Source organism: Dendronephthya gigantea, unplaced genomic scaffold, assembly GCF_004324835.1.
Source record: "Dendronephthya gigantea isolate DGI-Jeju-01 unplaced genomic scaffold, DenGig_1.0 000031F, whole genome shotgun sequence".
NCBI classification, from domain to species: Eukaryota; Metazoa; Cnidaria; class Anthozoa; order Malacalcyonacea; family Nephtheidae; genus Dendronephthya; species Dendronephthya gigantea.
Window position 1 is genome coordinate 193,352 of NW_021163041.1, and position 22,861 is coordinate 216,212.

The 22,861-nt window shown below is 35.7% G+C and overlaps 4 protein-coding genes across 4 annotated transcripts; all 4 read right to left on the bottom strand.

Moving 5' to 3' along the window:
* Positions 1-1,612: 1,612 nt before the first annotated feature.
* LOC114524467 (rhodopsin, GQ-coupled-like) lies at positions 1,613-5,395 on the bottom strand. Its single transcript, XM_028545555.1, has 3 exons — positions 5,125-5,395; positions 3,149-3,526; positions 1,613-2,643 (listed from the first exon to the last, which is right to left on the bottom strand). Coding segments are annotated over exons 1-3 (1,086 nt in total). The 5' UTR covers positions 5,127-5,395; the 3' UTR covers positions 1,613-1,937.
* A 2,449-nt stretch (positions 5,396-7,844) lies between these two features.
* LOC114524469 (neuropeptide Y receptor type 6-like) lies at positions 7,845-10,360 on the bottom strand. The gene is made up of 3 exons (XM_028545556.1): positions 10,271-10,360; positions 9,215-9,574; positions 7,845-8,611 (listed from the first exon to the last, which is right to left on the bottom strand). The coding sequence occupies exons 2-3, from the start codon at positions 9,559-9,561 to the stop codon at positions 7,954-7,956; spliced, it is 1,005 nt and encodes a 334-aa protein (XP_028401357.1). The 5' UTR covers positions 9,562-9,574; positions 10,271-10,360; the 3' UTR covers positions 7,845-7,953.
* Positions 10,361-12,119: 1,759 nt separating this feature from the next.
* LOC114524613 (inositol hexakisphosphate kinase 1-like) lies at positions 12,120-17,468 on the bottom strand. The gene is made up of 5 exons (XM_028545752.1): positions 17,157-17,468; positions 16,120-16,327; positions 15,413-15,462; positions 14,877-15,055; positions 12,120-14,387 (listed from the first exon to the last, which is right to left on the bottom strand). Exons 1-5 carry the CDS (start codon positions 17,338-17,340, stop codon positions 13,896-13,898), a joined length of 1,113 nt encoding a protein of 370 aa, XP_028401553.1. The 5' UTR covers positions 17,341-17,468; the 3' UTR covers positions 12,120-13,895.
* Positions 17,469-18,486: 1,018 nt separating this feature from the next.
* LOC114524634 (60S ribosomal protein L31-like) lies at positions 18,487-21,600 on the bottom strand. Its single transcript, XM_028545778.1, has 5 exons — positions 21,553-21,600; positions 21,327-21,426; positions 19,989-20,114; positions 18,729-18,841; positions 18,487-18,543 (listed from the first exon to the last, which is right to left on the bottom strand). Exons 2-5 carry the CDS (start codon positions 21,422-21,424, stop codon positions 18,509-18,511), a joined length of 372 nt encoding a protein of 123 aa, XP_028401579.1. The 5' UTR covers positions 21,425-21,426; positions 21,553-21,600; the 3' UTR covers positions 18,487-18,508.
* Between the last annotated feature and the right edge of the window lie 1,261 nt (positions 21,601-22,861).

Below are 22,861 nucleotides of genomic sequence, written 5' to 3' on the forward strand. Positions count from 1 at the left end.
AGATGTTTTTTCCTTGTGTTTTCTGTTACGCTTGTTTCTTTGGAGGCATCAGTGAAAGTTGTGTCGCTGGAGTGGAATGCTTTTCTTCCTGCAAGAAAGATCTTTATGTATGCGAATGCATTAAATATGAGAGGAATGGTTATGACTGCCACTCCAACTATGTGATATGCTTTTTTTGAGGCAACTCCCAAAGGAACCAAAACCAACAAGGTTATAGCGCTTGAAAAAATGTATATTAAAACCTTTTTCTTTGTCAAGTAGGTACGATGAACAATTGGGTGTAAAATTCCCATGTACCTCTCGAACGTAAATGCACATGTTGTTGTCAAAGCTAAACCAAAAGGCACGAGAGCTATTGATGACAACACGAAGTTGCTCTTACAACTTGCAGTACCCAAAATTTCACTTGCTCGAATAAACGTTGCCAGTGGAAGTGATACAGCTCCGACTGTTAGGTCGACCATTGCTTGTATGAGAATAAGAAAAAAGCAAATCCTTTTCTTCAACTGAGAATTCTTCGAAATCGTAAGAATGGAAACGCCATTTAAAATTATTGTAGGAATCACTAAAACACAATTTGCCACGCATACGACAACCTGATTGATAATGTATTTTCTGGAAGGAAAATGCAGTATAATAAATGATGCACTGTTAGCAAGATAACAGAATTTCACATACTCATATGTCGTATTGTTCATTTTTTCACTGCGTAGATTACAAGCACAACTCTCTGTTCTCGTCATGCACTTGCAGATAAATGACAGAAACCAAGAAAACCGTCTCTATTCATTATAAACAACAAAGTGCATGCATGCACTTTATCAGATAATTGAAAAATCAAAATCAATATTTAAACTGGTTCTTTATTAAACCTCATACTCTCGGTTGAGGGAATAGAACATATAATAGATCTTTATAACATCAAGTAAGCGAAAAGTCTGATATATCATGAAGTTTGATTGGTTTCGCAAAACTAACGAGCCAATCAAACTTTGTGTAACATCAGACTCATTGTGTTTGCATCATTGCATCTCGATAACCGCCGGTGAAATATATTTGCACGTAAAATAGTTACCTCCACTTCGGCTCTCGTACTTATTATATAAAAATAGAGTGTCTTAAATATATCAATTTATTAGTTATACCCTTTTAATATGACGTTGTAATAGCAGTGATTAGCTATAATTATGCAACGCGTAGGAAACAATTGAACGTTATCTTGTGTCAGCCAACTTGGCAATATACACAATAGCGAGTGTGCATGCGCAATATGTATGACCGGTTTAATTTAATTACTATTTATACAGATGTTCGCCGTAGATCATCGCTTTACATCGCTTTTGAGTTTTGTGCATTTAGCTCCACAGTTCATCTTGAACATATCTTGAATTTTGTATATACATGCATGACATTTCATGATCATGATGCACTATTGCAGCTAGTATACCGCCATAGGTTCAAACGAAACATAACTTCTCATGAATTTTTAACCAATGATGCGATTGAATATTTATAATTTTTCAATCAGTCGAAAAAAAGGCAATTACTTTGAAACTAGACCCATACTAATTCTTACTGATTTCTTGACAATTGACATGACAGAAGTGGCAGGTATTTTATCATATTTTTAATTCATTAATTATTATATATGGTTGGCGTACATTCATGCCCTCGTTAACTTTACAGTTTATGCACAAGCTAGTGCGCTCAATCGTCCTTGCCAATGATCTATGTTAAAATACTGAAGTGGTTTAAATTCTCCTAGTCCATTTGTATTGGCGATTTATATACAAAAGAAACCTTGTTTGCCAGGGGAAAGCGGGGGGGATCCTCCTCCCAAAACGCGAGGCTCCGAAAGCCCTTCTTGAAACGAAGAATATCAAATATCAAGACTGGGAATTTCAGGAACAGTACGGTGTAGATTCTAGTTCAAAAATTTATATTTTTGAGTCTCCGGTAGCTACGTTTGTAAGAGTTTGCACAGGTATAATTTTCCTTGCCGCCAAAGGAGTTACAGAACAACTTGCTCTGTCGCCATATAGTGAATCATTTGTTGCAATTGATTCTTCATTCTCCGGTGGAAGAACACACGAAAAGATCCTTCGCAAAAGCTTGAGTGCTGTTTTCCTAAATCCTTTGATCATTGTAAAGTAGATAATTGGGTTACACATTGAATGAACCGCGGTAAGAAATCCACAAAACTTGTAGACACCAGGGGGAACAGTGTCCGTGGGCCCCCTGCTCGACGAAGAACCGTAAATCACCGTGAATGGTGTCCAAAGAACGATGAATGTCGCTAACACCGTAAAGACGATTTTGGTGGTTTTAAATTCTGTTTTGAACGAGTTGTCTCTTTGAGAATTGATTATCATTTTTTTATGTCGGTGGACCTTGAGGAAAACATTGGTGTAGCAAAATACCATCGTCACTAGGGGAATCACAAAACACGTTAAAGCTAAAAAGAGCAGGAAACCGCCGTCCTTGGGTTTACATAAAGTGCTCTTCTCGGAGTAGTAATACTTTCCCCAGAACAGGATGGGGAAAAGACTGATAGAAATAGCAGTTACCCATATGCAAGCAATGATTATTCGGACTGTACGCAATTTAAGTCGTCTTCCGTGATTCAGAACAATCGCCATGTATCTAGACGAAATAAGATTTTATTATTTACAGTTGATCATGCATGCGGCTATGACCTCTGGAATAACCAGCCCAAACGAGTTGCTTTATTGACTGTGTAATGTGCTTGGTAGGTGACACAACTTTCTCTCGTGGAAACACTAAGTACTAGTTGTTAAACTAGGCAAATCATCTCCAAAAATTATTAGACATCCCCAATGAAGTAAATACTAAGTACTAGCTCGCATAAGAAATCTGTCAGCTTACGAATCTGGGGTATATCAAGAATAGTAACAGTGGTATACTGGCGTTGTTTTTATGCATGCTATAAACATATAATATGTATAATATGACGTGAATGGGACACTTTTTGGAACGCCGATCACAGCCTCTGCCTTAACATTTAGTGGTGGCATGTCTGGGTGCTTTCTGCATGTACAAAGTAAATTTGCAACATTTCAATTAACAGTAAAATTTGCAACATGTCAATTTATTTTCAGCGCATGGAAATGAAATAATTCTAACTCACCTGTCGATTGAAATAACAGCCAAAGTGAGAATTGACACAGCACCAAGCGCCGTGCTTAGTGAACCACCCATTTGACATTTGATATTAGACATTTCACTTTTTAAATTGATTGAATTAATAATCCCAAAGAGGACAAGGATCGCAACCAGAAGATCGATACAAGCTAGATTGGCTATCAATAAGTTGGTTACACGCCGCTTCACGTTCTTCCATTGGTGATAAACAACATATAATACCATAGAATTTCCCGAGAGGTTTCCGATGAGCACCACAAGCATGGCCAACACAAAAAATGCATTCGCAACCACTGATCCTTCACTCGTTACATCAGTTTGGTTGGTTAAACTGTCTTCTTTTGACATGTTCGCCACCGTCTTCCTTTCAAAAATCAGAAACTGACTTAAGTTGTTAAAATATAAAAAGGCGCAGTCTGCTCTGGCATTCATGCACACATCAATTCGGTTAGGTACTGATTACACTCAAAAATAGGTATTTCGTTGGTTCATGGGATGCAAACTATTTGAAAGAAATTCCAAGTATAATGGTGGGGCGTTGAAGTTCCGTATATTCCGGCAGTTATTGAAGTTCCTCATGAGTCATGTCACAAGTGTATAAGGTCCTGATTATCCTATGCATGCAGCATGTTGATTGCATGCAGATTCGCTGGTGCATGAATACTGCATCATTGAAGAGGGATAGTTATATAGTATATATAGTTAATGTGTATTAGTTTCGTATTTGACAGTTTTGGCATTACGCCATTATAGTATAATCTTCACCGGTTACATTTTAGCGACTTCAGTAGCAATCTCCATAATATAGTGTATAAAATAAGGTTAAAACGTCTTAACTTTACTTTAGCCGGTTCTACGAACAGGTTTATATGCACTAGCTGTAATAGGAATTCCAACGATCGACAAAGAACACCATGCACAGACATATTAGGTGAAGACTCGAAGGGTAGTTGTTTAATTGCTCAATATGTCATTGTTCATGACAATCTTTGGTTTACATAAGGGCAGGCAATTCTATATTTGCCTAGTTTTTCGATAACATATTATCGACACATCCGTCGTCGAATGATAAATAGTCCTTAAAGACTTTCGGTTTTTTGACACGAAAGAAAGCGAAATAGAAAAAATATACGTGAAATGTAACATACAATATGTACGATTAACTACGATCTGCATGCCGATGGATGAACGTTATGCACATAGTCATAGAGAGTAAATGAAGCAAATCATGCGCACGTATAATGTGCACGTATAAATATATTTTTTGTGTAAACTGCTAAGTCTTCCTGTTGTCAGATTGCGGGTAGAAAGTTACAACATATTCAAGTATAGCCTATATATAGTCTTCAAATTTTTCCTGCATGTTAGCTACAAATTATTATAAGCTAGGTTCAAATTATAATTGCCATAGAATTGGCAAACAAATGGCATTAAATACACGCTTTCGAATTTCGATAACTATATGTCTATGTCACAATTAAGTCTTTAAGACTTTATGCGAGAATGGCAAACTGTATGACCGGGGTCCAAGAGACCGCATCTTAAAGACAAGGCGGAAGTATTTTACTTGCCGATGCAATACCAATAGATCTATAGATTCTATAGAGTTTTATAAGTTTGCATATACAATTTTACATATACCATGTGTAAATTATTATACATAGTCATGGAACAATACACGAAATATATTGAAATATAGTATATATATATATGCAAGATGGATTATTAGCCGGAAAACAAAGATAGTTGCAAACTCAAGAAGATGTCGAGTAAAAAAAAGACAACTTATGCATCGTTCAAGTCGTCTTCAGCATAGTTGTTTTTGAACATGGTTAACTGTTAAATTAAATTGTCTGCTGAAAAAGGATATAAATTGATATAATTATATTGATATATATAACTAATGAATAACATATATAAAATTGTAGTATATATAAGTTGTGCAGTATATTATATACTTACATATCAGTCTATATGACTATATATGAAATAAAGTTCTCTTCTCCTTTCTTCCTTCTTTTGGAAAGTTCACCCTTTCGATGGATTAATTTACTGCGATAAGGCGAAAAGCTTTGTTTGACTTTCGAAAATTACTAGAGACAATATACGTTTGGTTTGTTTAGAACCGTACGTGGCCGTGCAGAATATATATTCAGTCGTATAAAATCACCCAATATCAGCATCCGTTTGTTGTCTTAACCTTTCAAAAAGTTTGTTTCCGTCATAGGCGTTTCTGCCGTTTCACCGTAATGAAAACGTAGTTCGGTCGTAAAGTCTAAAGAGATGAATAAGCAATGACCATGTATACGTAGGTGGTTTCACTTTACATGCAGTCTGCGTATGACGCATGTAGCTCGTGTTAAGGATCATTGATGTTTATCTTTTAGACGCCAGCGACCCTCGTAAATATTTGTATATATAACTTGTAGATATAAGAAGTCAAAGACCGGCGCGTTAATAATACAAGTTTTAATCTTAACAACAATAATCAGTGTAAACATTGTCTGTTTTCGTTTGCCACTACGCGGATTTTTAAAATGTGTTTGAAAAACTATATACAGGGAAAATCGGTTATAAAGTACGCATTAAAAAACGTTGAATATCAGTGGAATTAATATGAGTTTGCAGTCCAAAATGTTTTTACTCATTTGATTCATGGCTAAGAAACAGCTGTCGCATATGGCCTCATATTTAGATGTTTCTGCTTGGTTAAGACGAAAGAAATCCCTTTCAAACCTCTTAAAATTTCAGCTGATTCATTTCGCCATCAAAGATTTAAAACAGATTATATTTGGCTGACGAACCGGCGTAATACACCACCGGCATCGAATTCAATTTCTGGTACAGCAATAATTTCCGCCGGCATGCAGCGACAAAATGCCGAAAATGAAAGTATATATATGGAAAAAAAATATGCATAAGCTAGTGTACGAAGTATAAGCTCGTGCAATTAGGAGGACGACGAGACATCGTAGGCGACAATTATTAATACGAGTTAATAAAAGGAAACTTCAGTACAGAAGTCATTACAAGTGTACTCCACGCTCTCTTTCAGTCGTTTTTATTCCATCCTATTCCATCCTTGCCATGCAGGCATGTTAACCATGCTAAAATAGCTTTACGTATAGTGATTTGAAAAAAGACAGAAGAGAAGTGTTCACGTACGTATCATAAGATTCGCCGCTGCCCCACCTGTTTTAATTACATGGCACTGGCGCCAACTGATAGCGGATATAGACTCAAATTGAAGGCTTCCTACAACAGAAAAAACTTTCCCAAAATTTTGAGAATCGTGTATTGTATTATCAAGAAACTAAACTGATTTTCCCTGTTCTCCTTATGCACATATAAGATCCTTTATGCACGGTCCATCTGAGAACGCATAATAACTCGTTTGATGTGAAAGTGTTTTTTATGATACAGGAAATTAAACCTGTGATGTGCAATATCTCAATATTGCCACAAGCCGACCTTTTTTTCAAACGTTGAAATTCTCAACAATTTTGATGACTATATATTATATAGTCATCAATATATAACTCTTCCTGTACCATAATACGTCTATATACCATAATATACGTCTATATTCGTTATATATATTTTATATACTCAGTGAAATCGGAATTATAACCTGGGTGGCTGGGTTTTAAAAGTCGTGTCAGCAGGCCAGAAGGTGATTTCTAATTTACCCTTTAAAATCAATTTATGATTTTATGATGAGTCTATGACTCTATGTATGTAATTTATAATTAGGAAAGAAGATAAAATGTTAATCTGGTAAGCTATGATATAAATCATCCGGAATCAGCCAATCAGGCATGACAGATCCATGATCCACGCAAAATACGCCATTGTGGGCGATGCATGGTTTAAATGAATTAATGCCGGAATTGTATATATATGACGCCAGTGAAAACGTTGTTTTAAACTATTCGCATTTGCATGTATCCGCAAATATTTTGCTGCGGCCACACGTGCGCGTATATGACGAAACGCAATTCGTATCGCGAAAGCACTCCAGAGCGGAAACGTTTGAAAACGTAACGAATCCGGATACGTGTCATGCACGTGTGGACGCACTGGCTTTAAATCCAGCTTGGGGCCCTTTCACAATGGACGCAGTTTACTCCTATTTTATTTTATTGTATCGTATCTAACATTTTTCTATTTTTTTCTTCATTCTGGGGCCCCCTTTCACCATTCAGGTGCCCGGGGCAAATTGAACTCTTTGCCCCCCTCTTCTTAGAGGCCCCGACCGCAACGATTTGAAAGCGATGACGTACATCGGTAAATTCAGTTGATATCCACCCACACAACAAGAAGCACAGTGAATTTGTAGAATCCAATTTTCTGGCCGTTTCTATACGATTCCGCATGTTAACTTTCAGAAACGTTTGCGAATACAAACGAAAACGGATATATAGGCAGGGTCTATATCTATATAAGTATATAAGGCGTTTTCATTCAACGAAACAGCAAAGTGAGCAAACGGCAGAACGGATCTTTCGTGATGCAATTTTCCCATCTCAAAAAGATTATGACCCGATTTATACTAGAGACGGATTACGTCTGGACGAATGATCCGTCTGATAGGTCATTCGCCTGCATATAAACATACGACAAACTATCTATCTATAGGCGAACCGGTATGTAGACGAATTTGTCAAACGAAAAGAGTTTGCTTACATGGAATAATCAGTAATTGCAATATAGTACTACATGTCTACAATACTAAGCAATATACCTATATAACCATACATGATCTGACCCTTATGCACCTTCAAAACCGATTCAAGAGTTTACTGTGCATGGCCTACTGTCGTCTTTCGCGTTTAACTCCACCACAACGTTGTTGCTGTGATTTGCATTTGTAATCATATCCCGTATATTGCAGAGTTTTCGTAAACCAGGAAACATAGAGAACAAATCATTTCTAAATACTTTGTTCATGGTAAAATAGATAACTGGATTACATATAGAGTGGGCAGCTGTCAAACAACCACTTAACAGAAATACCGCAGGAGAAATATTCTGGGCTTTACCAATGCTCAACAAGATGTAAACTGTCACGAATGGCAACCAACAGACCAGGAATACTGCTAAAACTGTAAAGACTATTTTCGCAGTCTTTAGTTCTGTTCTCATATGGCTGTTGTTTGATTTCCAGGATTGAAGTTGTATTCGTTGTTTTCTGACTTTAAGATAAATTTTCATGTAACAATATGTCATAGTAACGAAAGGAAGAAGAAAGCTTGCCACAGACAGCAATAGGACATAACTCTGCCCTATAGGACGACAATTGGTGCTTTTCGTATTCAGTTTGTATTCTCCCAAGATACCCATTGGAGCAAAAGCCATCATTAATGATGCAATCCAAACAGCTATGAGCAGCCATCGCGCATGATGCATTTGTAGACGTTTGCCAGGAGGAGAAACAATAGCACGATACCTTTTAAATAAAAATGAATAATACCGTGACCATCCATGACATTTAAAAAAGAAACCAATTTAAAAAATCGTAATTGAAAATCGTATATACGTACTTTTTCAAAGGGATATGGTATACATTTTTTGAAACACTCTCAGTAAAATTTTTGCAAATCTGAACGTTTGTCAGAATTAGTTAGTGGATTAATTAGTTAGTTCATCTCAAATCAGTTGAAACAGCTACATGGAAATTTTGTAATCTTTACAGATATTGAAAACTCTTTGTAAATGCATGATATTTTACGGACCAACTGACAATCAACAAAAGTTGTTATTTTCTATACAGAACATGCATGTACTTGAAAAATCTCTGCATATACAAATACATACAAAACAAACGCACTATTCTGAAAATTTAGTTTAATTAAAAGTTTGGCGGTGTTGAAAGTACCAATGCATGTTTGAATGAAATAATATTGCATGTATGTATTTATCCATGCATGCATGGCATGGAGACTGAACAATGCGTGACAACAAATAAACCAATCACAATCTGCAGTTGCTTTGAGGAAGATGTTTTCTCACAATTTAATTAACGATATGAAAAATATACATAAGAACAAACCTGTCAATACTGATAACTGCCAACGTCCATATCGAAGCTGAACCGACGAATACATTGAAAAAACCGTTAAATTTGCATCTTTCGTCGGTTAAAACTTTTCTTCCCAGTAAAGTAACAGCCATTGACATCGGAATTAGGAAGATACCCATCAACAAATCGATCACGGATAAATTAGCAATGAACATGTTTCCAACGCGTAAATTCGGCTTCATTCTCTGACGATAAACCACACACAACACTAAAGTGTTACCTACTAAGTCAAGCAGCAATATAAGAGCTGTAACTGCAGATAAGGTTATGATCGCGGGCGAGGACAAGAATCGTTCTTCTTCTGTACCGTTAACCATACTTGTGGAATGTCTAGCAAATCGAAAATTGAAAGGTTAACCCACAACGCTTGCCGCCGCTATAAACATGTCTCATGCCTTGAGACATTGCGTTTCATGATATTCTCTCAGTCTCGATTGCGGGAACTAAGAGAGAAAACGTTCAAAGATACGACACATAATTAAGAAGGTTTAGCGATCAGTGACATCGGAGGTTTTGTCCTGCATGCATATGTCCACGAATTTGAGCCTTGTTATAGTTGATACAAGCATGCATTGGCCTGGCATAATTCAATTGACTGAAGAATTATTACGTATATAGGAACTATTTTTATTATTTTAAAATAAAATCCTTAGTAAAAGACAGGACAATCATTTAAGCCCATGTACCCGAGCAGCCATACATTATTAAAAGCTAATCCACGCTAGTTCGAAGTCACCGACCTGAAGAAACATTAACGCGGGTTATATTATATGGATTCTATACGTATTTTCTTTAATCCTTTTATTGCGGTTTTTAAAAGCACGGTTTCACTAATGCTTATAGCCTCTCTTCGACCGGCTAAGTTTTCTTACGGTGTAATTTTGATAGTTATATATTGACGCCTAATTTCAACTTTTCACATTTTCAATTAAAGGCCTATGTATATCGGCACTTTTTTGCGTCAAATGTGATTATATAAACGTTTGAAAACGCAAGTTAGATAAAGATACATGAACGTATACCTACCAGTCTTTTGACATTGTACGGTCGGCTATATGTCCTAGCCATCAGTTCATTTCTAACCTGAAGTCAAATATAGGCTCATCGCATGCAGTTAATCGATATATACCATCATTAAAATTCATGGGGTCGCTTCGGTCGATTTACAAACAAATGGCATTCTTAACACGACCATACGTCCCAAATGATATTGCTTTAAACACACATATATACATTACCGTGATTTTTGGGTATATATGCAAACAGCAATATACATGTGTTAAATTAGATAGATATATATTTTCATATTCGTTATTACTTTTCTATTTTTTCATTTCCATACCGCGTTAATATACACAAGCTCAATTTTAATGCTTCGATATTTAGACATGCAGTTATTGTACCTAGTGATATGAATATACATATCCATGTTTCTTTATGTAAAAGGTTTATTAATTCAGTGGCAAGATTAACAAAATGTACTACCATTAGTACATTTACGACACTCTGTATAGTCCGTGTATATATATATATGTAGCTAAAACATACATAAAAACTTTGCAATAGCAAAAAAAGTTTAACCCAGCTAAAGTGTCTCGTTGATCAACAGGAATGTAATTTTTGCATAAGTCACAGGCATAAAGTCTATACTGAAGTAAATGGATTTTATAAGAAATAATATGGCAATGCAATTAAGTCATCGTATTAAGTAATGATGGTGAACGGTGGCATGGTATAGAGTTTCCAATCTCCCTCGGCGCTTAACATGCAGACGTATATGCATGGCGAATGGATCGGAGTTTTATAAACATTTTATTTACATATAATCATCATTGACATCAGAAAGCCTCAATCATGTCTTGTGTGTGATAATTACTTATTGCGCCTTTTCTTCACTTTCACACAATGTTCCACAAATGCGAGATTGTCTTTTGATTCATGTAGAATCAAACACCTATATAGAGGTATGAAGTGAAAAAGTAATCAGTTCTTGTTAAAGTTTTGCTTCATTGCATGCATGAGGCAGATGTTACACGATTTATTATTTTTGCCAATTTAGGTAATTAACGCATCCGATATATATGATGAGAATATACAAGTTATAATTAAGGCAACGTCTTGCCTTACCAAGTAATCATTAGGTCCAGCTGTATTTGGCAGTTCCATGAATTTCTCTCGAAATATACTGAAATCTCACAGTATACAAGGAAGCAGCGAGGGCAGAAGAGTCAGCTTTAACTTTAGGTATACCGTATTTTCACTTTCCTATAAGGAAGACCCGTTTTTGAAACCAAGAAGAGTTTTTGTCTATTTGATATAACTGTTATACGAGATTCAATGCATCGCAAAGTGTAGGTCATGCATGTTCGGGATGACCCAAATAAAGAAAAGCATGACTTGGAAGGTGTCTCACGATAAACACGGCACACGCTTAATATGCTTTACCTATAGTCATATTTATTGGTATACTTGCAAGTACGTTTACCTCACGTGGAAGGATCTCAAAAAATCGACAAAGATTTTCGTTTCAAATGTGTTCAAAATGTTTCAAATATTTTAATTAAGCATTCATTAATACTTAATTGATCTTGTTTGCTTAAGCTCGATTTTTAAAATGAATCTGCACAATGCACATCAAATCAAAAGAAAACAAACTCTGCTTTGAAGTAATCAATTCTTGACCTCCTTGTTGATTCTCCCTAAAGACACTTTCACTAGGGCTTCGAGTTAATTCCCTATATATGCTTGGACTATGACGATACTTACGAGAATTGCTATAGATTAAGGACGCACCTCAAGCATGCAAAACTCCCACATCTCTTTGCTTGATGCCTACTATATACACTGGTAGACTGTTTGATGTTTCATATTTTAATCAGTAATTATAGTATACGTACCAAGTTCTAATTCTAAAAATACTAAATTTTACAATTGAATTTATTATAAAAATATTTACAACTTTTATTATTTTGAACGAATTCGCCTATCTTGCTTTGAATCATTGACATTGTGGATTGCTTGGAATTAAATTTAAATAGATACACGCACCATCGACATAAATAAATTTGCACCATTTCAAAGCGATGAACAACTAAACTATAATATGCATCTGCATGTGTTATTTGACGCTATGATATGTTAGCCCAATAATTATATTATACGAACAAATGGAAGAACTATCATCATCTCAAAAAAATTTAGGTTATCTCAGAATGAATTAAAGCTTAATTTCATGAAATATGAACAAGTAACTTATAACTATATTTGCATGGATTAATTCAATTCTAGCTGTCGTTCCAAAAAATATACCTGAAACTATGAGCGCATGCAGATTCGCGGTGAAGGGCTGTTGCTGAATTTAGATTTTAGACTTAGGACTTGTCGATACCTCCCGACGGTTACCGACCGTGACGTTCAGCGTATATGAACCCCAAAAACCACACTTAAGCTGCAGTCGCTGCATGACTATAGAACAGAAACGTGACAGTGCAGATGTTGGAGCCTGCCATCTGTACACGAGCCGTAATCATGCAGCCCGAACAGTTCATTCCACATGCACAACTTAACTTCTCTGTTAAATTCCTACTAGGATAACTGTAAATGTTGTTTGAGATATTGAAAACATTTTCATTCATATATATGCATGACTTTTGTATGTGTAGGATTTGTCTAAATAAAATTCTAAATTATCCACGGTGAAGGATGAGAACGCGTGTGGCTAATGCATATAGTATGTGGATTCTAATGGCTAAGAGAATCCTAAACTGGTTCAAATTTAGCTAATTTGACACAACGTCCACCCTGTATAGTCACAAGGCATGTAAAATACTAAGTTGGGGGTTGTTGGGGAGAGGAAAAACAACCATGGACTCATAGACCATGGACCTACGTAATCTGCTTATGCTACTTAGACGATGTCATGGCACAAATCAACTGGCGGTAGCAAATGATTGTATATACACCACGGTATACTGAGCTAAATTAAACTAATAAAAAGTTACGACGATTTTGCGAAAATTTTGCATTTGCATGCGTGCAGTTATTCTGAAACATTGCATCCAATCTCTCTCCTCCGCAGAGGTTATTTTAATATTTATTTATAATCTTGTTTTTGGTACAGCACCCCTCACGTTCAACTTTATATAAGACTTCAAGATATTAAATAAATTTCAAAATAACCTCTGCGCACGCGGAGTAGAGAGGCATCCAATCATATCTATTCTTTCATCGAAATATACCCATAAAACAAATAAAGGCATCAAGAAATTCTGACCTCTAGTAAAAGATGAAGAAAAGACCGCCGTATATATAACAATTCCTTGGCGAAGACCTTTTTAATCTTAACTGGAAGTCTGCATTTCTTGGATCAGGTGAGCGGCCGTTTGGCAGACAACTGAATGCCCGATAGACACTTGACCGTTTGACCGACAACAAATCACGTCATCAGGCCGAAGAACATTTGACCGCAACCTTTTGTATTATTTTTTTAATCCGGTGAATCAAATTTTGAGGTCAGTAAGATTGAATTGGACGAACAGTGGGTCCCCCCATCACATATTCAAAAAACCTCTTAGAATTATCCTAAAATTACTATATATAAATATACCAAGCTATCTATATTGTATTCTTTACATGGGACTGACTGAAATCCCTATAAAGAGCGATTATTACTTTTTAATTCTTCTAGTGTTTCGTTTAAAATTTTTATAACTGACCTAAGCCCGAACAGGTAACTTTCATCAAGACCATGTGTGATTTCCGATGACATATTTTGATTGTTATGCTGTACGTGAGCAAAATCGATCATCCTCACTGCAACATTTGTTTGCAATGCCAATGAATTGGTTTGCCCTATCGAATACCTTTCAGAATCATCTTCGTTATTTGTGGAAGTATTATACACGGACCTGGAGACATCACCTTCATAAATAAGCAGCAGTGACGTATTATAAAAGCGATATGAAGATTGGCGCTCCATGATATTTAAAAGTTTTCCCAATTGTGTTAAAAAGGCAGCGATGACATCATGTCGTGATTCCTTTCCATTAAACAGGAACCCTTTGATGGCGTCTTTAAAACCTTCTATAGTTAAATCACGACCATGACTTTTAACAAGAAAGCTATCTTGTGTAACAAGGTAAACCTGAAATATTAAGGTCAGTTTAGGCAAACCCGGTCGACTTGAGCGGAATCGTTCGTGACTTCGTGCGACTGGCATGGTGCATGCGGCCATGTCTGCATGGGATACTTATCATGTCTGCATGGGATGCATTTAGCATGGAGAGACTTTTTCTAATTTAATTTATCAGATTCAGATCTATCTTCACCGATTTATAAACCACGGTAAAGGGAGGACATTACACTACGCATGCATTACGTGCAGTCACGCTTTACCAGCGTAAAGTAGTTGGTTCGTCAATCCGTCTATGACATGGTGGCTAATAATTACGCCGTAGTGTACCAGCTTTTCAATCATATTCTTGCGTGTCAATTGCATAAAAAACGGGACAGTATACGCCGTTAGTTTATAGTGGTCATGCGCAAACTATATATTCTCTATAATGTGACAATATTCTTCTCGCTTCGACGACGCCCTCCCATGAGCAGCCACAAGCACAAACGAGATACTTACTTTCATACCACAAACTCTAACTCCAAGACTTTTCGATGTTGTTTGGTCCCATCGAGCTTGCCGTCGATCAGCCTCTTCCTTGCTAACAACATAATCGCTATGTTTCTGGGTGCCCATTTTTAAATCCAATATACAAGGAAATTTGTAGTAGCCGACCACATTCTCCAATAAGATGCACTCTGAAATTGGAAATAGTGTTATAGACATACAGTACCCCGAATCCTTACTGAAGTAAAGGCCCTGTTACACGGTGCAATTTTTCTTGCAACTTGCAATGCAATTCTACTTCTAAGAGATGTAAATTTGTAAAGAGTCACCTTGCAGAAAAACAGTGCATGAAGTGTAATAAACACAAAAGTTTCGTTGTTCCCACTTCCCAAATATACATCTCTCAAAAGTAGAATTGCATTGCAAGTTGCAAGAAAAACTACACTGTGTAACAGGGCCTTAAGGTTTAAGACTTTTTGCCAATCTCATTGTGCTGAATTTATTGGAAAATTTGGAAATTGTTACCAAATAAAGAATCATCACCTTACCCAATGAAGAATCATCATTCATATGGTCAGCAACACTGTCCAATGCCTGACTACAAAAGGGAAAGATATACAAGAATGAGTAGGCTGGCTAAACTGATGTGTTAACTCTACACCGCATCTTACAGCAGAGGCATAGGGACTGGAGAGGGGGGTGTGACAGCCTCCCAATAGTTCCCAATGTTAAAAAGTTGGTGAAAATGCTTTGTTATTGGTCAAAAAATATGTATGACATCAAATTAGAATAAATTCGCCAAATACATAACACATATAGGATTACGTTTTGTCATAATCAATTTGTATTTTAGTATACTCATGAGGTATCACCAAGCAAGAGCATTCAGAGTACCTATGAGAAGGGAGGAGCTGACTGCAGAGTTTTATAGTTGACATATTCTGTAAAACAGTTGGCAAAAAACTCTTTTGCTAAACTCTTTGGGCCCAAACTTATGTGATAACAACTGTCTCATAACAACTGAAAATATAGGGTGAAATTGGTTGTTGGTGCTGAACTGGATTCACAATTTATTTTTGAGTTATAGTAATATAATTCCTTGAGGATCAAAGAGCAGATCTAAAAGTACTTCAATTTAAATTAAGATAAAAGCATGCCCAGAACGTTGCAACAAAATCACTCCTATTGTCTAAATTAGACACATTCTTCAGGTCCCATGAACGAACTCCCAAGTCTATAAAAAATACAATCATACTCTTTTCTAGCTTGTCCACCATCATTCGAAACCTTGCTTAATACTTCTTCGTACATTTGGGTTGCTTCTTTTTCCTCTTTTTTTTGACACATACAAGAGCTACAATGTTTACCATATCTGTAACTATGATGTTTTATCTTGTCGCCTGAGCTGACCATTTGCCAGCTTTTTCCCCCATTTCCACCAATATTTTTCAAATTAACCACACCTGAAACATCATTATTAAATTCTCTCTGGTTACTAGGCTGAAATGATTAAAATACATATATACACACTAAACACAAACATGTTAATTCTTCAGAATTGCAGAATACAGAGTGAATATTTCTGCAATTGATACCCCTAATGCCAGGACTGCATTGGCAAATTCAAGGCTTGACCAATGAAAACAAATGAACTTTATAATAGTATTATCTACATATATTCAAATTCTCCACTGAAAGCCTAACAAAACTTGATTGTATGTATGCATGAACTGAAAGGAATATCCTGATTTTGTGACAAACACATTAGTTTTGGTTTTTAAAATACATGGTTTCTTCATAGAGGCTAGAGGCTGTTAAATTGTATAACATATTGTATATATTTTCCTGATGATGACTACATTTTAGTCGAAAGTTATATTTTTCAAAATGTTTACTTTTTACGGAGTTTCTATTGTTTTTCTATTCTATTAAATTACTCAGTGGTTCCCGCATAAAATATTGTATATAAACTGTAATTTTAATATCCTAAATATTTACTATTTAATAGGATGCACAAACCAGAAACGAAATCAATTATAGGTATTTTTTATCACTAAGATTATGTATGAATTGGGTGTGAATACAGTACTTAAGAATGATTATTGCTTCAAAAATGACAACTTGTTCCAGACACATCTCTTGACATTTTGCCCAGGCGAAAGATCACAGTAATTGTGGATATTGCTATTAATAATTGCTATTAATAGCGCGTTACCATAAACAAAATAAATCTCTTTCTACTTTATTCGAATTCGATTGCATTCTAGAATGTTCACATTGTAGCAATCTCACCTTTAAATTCAGGAATAAAAGCCTTGAATAGCGAACAAACTTCCTGGTAGAATCGAAGTTCTTTTGAAAATAATGGCTTGCAGACGGTGTATTGATCAATCTGTTGTATAGAGGAATGTCCACCTACTTGATGAATAAACGGCTCTAATGATACAATGGTCGAATATCTTTGATTCTCTTCCATGTCAGCGTACAAGTATTATATTTGTGTAAATACATGGAAATCAAACCGGAAACATGTTTACGATGCGTTCTGGTTTTTCTGGCAGCTATGGCAGTCTGGCAATATCGCTTGCTAACCCCACTGATCTAAAATAATCGTACTGGAGCCGTATCCCAACATTTATAACCATTGGTAATAACCATTGGTATTAACATGTTTGTTTTCCGGTATACATGTATTACCGGCAGGAAGGAAAATTATAAAGAAAAGAAAATTGTCCTGCGTAACAGTAGAAAACTTATCTAACCCCCCAAAGTATATCAAATGGGACTAATGGGAGTTGAATTTACCCTTTCCGCGTTCAGTTTTTGCTCTATTTTCAATAGCAATGTTCGCTTTATGACGTTGTTTCGTTGGCTCTTCCTGGTCACTTTATACACTAGTTACACACAATAGAACTATAGAAGTACCTCATTCGCAAGACGCAAGCAAATCTAAGCCAAGTAATTTAGCCAAGGGCTGGTGGTCAGTAGCCTGCGTACTAACGTCTGCACAGTGCTTATTCACCATATCTTTTCCAAACATATTTTTTATCTCTACCATTGAACATCCCTTGAAGACATTTAAAAATTTGGTGACACTAGGAAATTTTCAGTTTACGTGTTAATCGACTAAATCGAGCAGAGTTACATGAAAATAAATCAATCTATAGAGATACTATTGACTCGTTGTCTGGACCGGATCAATAAGGAAATTGCCGTTGTTCATTATGTTACAGACTTAGTATTGCTTCTCAGCGATTGTTCAAATAGGATGTGTGGATGAAGTAACCTGTAAGCAGTTAACAACTGCACCTAAGAAATTCTTATGAAACATATAGAAATTTATTCTACGGGCATCCGTCCGACATTAGTGTAAATGCACCCTGCATGTTTTCCATGGCTCGTTTCCACAGTATCCGAGTTGAGAAATTGGGTTCAAAAAATGCCTTAAAAGGATATTTATGTTTTATGATTTGAGATAACTTATCTATTTCTTTTACACAACTTTTCTTTGATATCAAATGATATAATACTTGCTTTTTTAATACCTATGTTAATATGGATCGTATATGAATGCAGGTCTGGAAAGAATAGAACTGACAACACTCAAAATAATTGAAAACTTTATTACACAATTTCACATCAACTTAGTCATCCGCTTCTACGATCTTGGTTTCTAAGCCTAAAACAACATAATGCATACATGGCTCAGGTGGAGTGCATTTCATGTATTTAAAAAATCCAATAGTGACATAATACATTTACAATCCAGCTCACAAAACATTTGTTTATAACCCCAGTGACATACAGACTTCTGCCCTCGACAGATGATAAAAAGTAAAAACGTAGATTAATGGGAAATGTTACCTTTAAACGATGCGACTGGAACGTGGGTAACAAGTGTGTAAAATTTGTGTGGTGAATCTTCGTCCTCGTTTCTGCGGCGCGCCAACCGTACTCGTACTCTGAATGGTACATTCCTATGAAAACACAGTTGAAATTCATGTTTAACAAGCACATTTAGCACAACTGGAAAGCCTGAGTGCAATATATGATTAGGTGTCAGAACGCATATATTCATTAAAGAGATTGACAATGCATTTGTAAACTAGCTTTTTGTTTAGGTTGATGTATTGTCAACTTTGTCAACCAGTACTCTACTTGGTATTCATTGTCATAATTCATCATAGGGTATGTTCGCTCTGGTCAATGGCAGAAAATACTTTGCTATAATGAGAGTAGACCAATTCTACAATGCAGAACGTTTTGGGCACAGCAAGGATAAAATAGCATAGGTAGTCAAACAAATTCCACAGATCGCCTGTTTACATATTAATTTCCTGCATAACAAATTAAATCCAGTAGTTTTTCCGGCATTAAATCCAGTAGATTTGAAAAATAATTAAAAACTGTGATAGCTACATATTTACTTTTTTATGGGTTGTTTACATGATCTGGTTTACTTAAGATCAAATGAAATGTCAAATGATTTTGAGATTTTGAAATAAGTAAACTCAAATAGGCCAGATCATGAGAACAGCCTCCTACATTTATGTTGTTTATGGCTTACCCTAACATTCATGAATCAACATATTTACAACATTTAACAAGAAAGTAGTCAAAGTGTCACTGTTCAACAATTTTGTTGATACACCGTGTAAATTTACCATTGCAAAAATTGTTGCTATGTAACATTATGTACATTGATCTGGAGGTTGTTGTATAAAAACTCTCAACCACATTAATCTAAATCATAGTTAAATACATAAAACTAAAATTTATAGTAACTGGGATTCAGCATTGTCTGTTAAAAAACTCTTATGTGAAAAACAATACTACTTGGTTACTTTAAATTTCCAGAAAACTTTCATCTGGAATTTAGACATGGTGTCAACAGAATAATAACAGGTCTGTCAGAAAAGCACGGGGTATGCATACAGAAAAAACTGTAGCACACACGAAAAACTTTCCTTTTTGTTTTCCCTGCAGTTTCACAGAAGTAGCTATTGGTTGCAACTAATTCTGCAAATTTAACAGGTTGCATATGAAAAATACCCTTCAAAGTTATACAAATATAGAAAAACCATATTTTGATAATTTAAGTATTTGTTCATAAGATTACAATACCTGATACCACGAGACCAGATTTGCTTGTTTAGGCCAGTATCCACACGAACATCTGGGGTTCCCATTGTTTTTTCTGCAAATTTTCTAATTTCTTTAATAGCCCGTGGAGCACGTTTCTTGAAACCACTATTTAAAGTGATGAAAAAAATTTTCACAAGGCCTGTTGAAAATACAACAGGGGAAAGAACAGCTTGATCAATATCTTTATATCAAGAAAAATTCATATCACAAAAATACTTACATCATTTTTTCAAATGAAATATTGCTAATTAAATAATTATGTCAGTAAAATGGACATTTAGCAATTGCAAAAACAGTTAACTTAGGTGGAAATTGAATCCACAATCCTTGTTCTCAATGCTTTCAGTGTTCCATTTAAAAGGATGTTGATTCAGAAAAGCCACTAGTTCCTTCAGTATTGCTTTAGTTGCTCAATGTTATATGGGACATCTGAATGGGGTGCATATATGAAGATCTTTTTATTTCTAGTTCAACTCTTTACTAAGCTAAGCAAGTCAATGTAGAAAAAATATGAAATGTTGAAATATTTTTTACAGAAACAGTCAAGAACACTCAGGCTTTTACTAATTCACCAAAGGTATCAAAGAATGGGGGCCAATAATGATGTACCACTATTTGCAAGGATTATATGACCTTAATAACCCTCCATGCCATTAAAGTCACTGTTAAATATGCTTCTAATATTGCTGGCAGAATATTGTGTCCGTAGAATGCGGTCACACTCAAAATTCCATTGCAAGACAAATGTATTTAAACAGGTACAAATGTATTCTAAATAGACACATACACAGGGAAGTTGTATACTGCAGCCTGAAAATGTGCATGGTACTGAGGGTATACAACTTCAATGACATGTGGGGGTCGCTAAGATTGTATGATCAATTTGCGGAATTATATATGAATATAAGTATGTAACCATATGACAATAAAATTCTAATGCCATATACATATGTGCACTGGGATACTTGATGAATTCTGTGCACTGGATATTTTATGTCCAGTGCAGGACAACAACATCTATAGTTGGTTTTCAGACTTGGATATCTCAGGACAGATTCTAGCTCCTTCAATTTTAACAAATCTGAAATACATCTTTCGCAATTTTTTGACTGCCTGTTCACTGTCCTTAGCAGGTAAAGTGATACTAAATACAAAACTATTCAATGTATCATAGATAATAGGTCGAACGCAAAGATGTTTACAGTTTACAAAAACTCGCGAATTTGAATCCATTTGCGGCCTTAGAAACAAGTTATCATTCCTTGGAAACAAGTTGTCATCATCTTTTTATTGTAAACTGGAATTGTGAAAACTTACATTCCATGAATTCGTTTGTGAAGATGAATCGTATATTCTCGAGTAACAACTTGGTTAATGGCTGAACGGCCCTTCTTTTTATCGGTTTTCTTCGCCATTTCTATTTAAAATACAGTCGAACCAAGAAAAATATATACATAAGAATCTTTAGGTTATCCAAAGCACAAAAAAAACACAAATTTTCAGTCGGATGGAAAGGATTTCTTTACAACATTATATATCTTACCTTACAAGAAAACTGAAAAAGATGAAAAGGACAAGGAGAGGATCATTTGGGGATAATGATGGTTATACTGGATTTACCAGAACTAGAAGTTACAGTTACTGTATCAAGGAAATGCTACCGACACCAATGCTGACATATATTGACATAATGTAAAATAGAAAATAAAATGTTTCAATATAGAAAATGTAATTATCAACTGCATGGGTACTGGGTTTGTTGACCAACATTGTGATCAAATGCGTCAAACCGGCCGGGATATAGACTATATCATATTTCTGATTTGCATGGTTGCAATTTTTTAATATTCCTTTTAATGGCCGTTCAGGCAAAACGATCGACGTTTTTTAAAATTCCTCCCCGCACAAAATAAAATATTTTCATTGTCACTACCACTGGTAGTGACATGCGCCAAAGACAAATTTTTATTTATCTTGCAAGAAAAAACACTTTCCAAGCTAAATTATAATGTGCAAGTTCGGTTGCATCGCCGTATTTGCATTTTATCTGAAAAATATTTGATTTTAACATTTATACACATATTGAGCAAATATAAAAAATCAAACAATTGGGACGCAAAGTTACTCGTGTTAGTTGAGTTACAGTTTAACCCCGAACCAGTATTGCCTTGTAGAATCAGATGAGGCTGCACAACTATGTTGTGGAACAATCTTTTAAAACCACCCAAAGAGTCTGTCATCTACGTGACTTGTGTTAGACCACCTAACGTGAGAAATTTTATTTCGCAAGTTAACTTTATTGAAAAAGTGTTCAGAAAGTTATGCATGGCCATGGGGTTCGGCAAGTGGGTTTGATTTTGAATGCACCTGCTCTTAGCTAATAGGAACATAGCTTTTACACTAGGTATGGGATAATACTTACCACTTTATATCTTTTCCAAGCGTTTCGCTGAAAAATAATCAATATGAAGCTGGAAATTTGAAATATTTTTCTTTAAAATAGACCCAAGTTAATTGGATTGTTAGAGCCTGAAGACTTGACGACAGTGGACACAATTCGTCAAAGAATGTTGAACTATAGGAGGGATCCAAGAATGTGCAAAGTTTGAGTGCCCTCGCGATACCTAGGCAACGAGACGTCTGTCTATGATTATAAAGGCAAATTATATCTGTGTCGCTGGTAATCACTGAACGCTGGTAATGCATAACACAAATCTATAAATTTCGCAGAATCTGGAGGATTTACTCGATTTTTGCGTCACAAATGTTCGTGCAACACTCTGTCGCTCCTTGCCTGCCTCACGTACGCGCACGCGCAAAAGCGAAAAGCCACGCCCGCGCCCAATAATGTA

What these genes read in the sequence shown, in the direction of transcription:
- LOC114524467 (XM_028545555.1), bottom strand. An exon ending in GCTGTTATTTCAATCGACAG is followed by an intron (nt 2,644 to 3,148) that starts GTGAGTTAGAAT and finishes TATTTCGTCTAG; the next exon opens with ATACATGGCGATTGTTCTGA.
- LOC114524613 (XM_028545752.1), bottom strand. Translation starts at nt 17,340, where the DNA reads ATGGAAGAGAATCAAAGATATTCGACCATTGTATCATTAGAGCCGTTT. An exon ending in GAATGATGATTCTTCATTGG is followed by an intron (nt 15,056 to 15,412) that starts GTAAGGTGATGA and finishes TTCCAATTTCAG; the next exon opens with AGTGCATCTTATTGGAGAAT. An exon ending in TTAGAGTTTGTGGTATGAAA is followed by an intron (nt 14,388 to 14,876) that starts GTAAGTATCTCG and finishes TTAATATTTCAG; the next exon opens with GTTTACCTTGTTACACAAGA.
- LOC114524634 (XM_028545778.1), bottom strand. Translation starts at nt 21,424, where the DNA reads ATGGCGAAGAAAACCGATAAAAAGAAGGGCCGTTCAGCCATTAACCAA. An exon ending in ATCTGGTCTCGTGGTATCAG is followed by an intron (nt 18,842 to 19,988) that starts GTATTGTAATCT and finishes GTGTTTTCATAG; the next exon opens with GAATGTACCATTCAGAGTAC. An exon ending in TCCAGTCGCATCGTTTAAAG is followed by an intron (nt 18,544 to 18,728) that starts GTAACATTTCCC and finishes ATGTTGTTTTAG; the next exon opens with GCTTAGAAACCAAGATCGTA.
- LOC114524469 (XM_028545556.1), bottom strand. Translation starts at nt 9,561, where the DNA reads ATGGTTAACGGTACAGAAGAAGAACGATTCTTGTCCTCGCCCGCGATC. An exon ending in GCAGTTATCAGTATTGACAG is followed by an intron (nt 8,612 to 9,214) that starts GTTTGTTCTTAT and finishes TTTATTTAAAAG; the next exon opens with GTATCGTGCTATTGTTTCTC.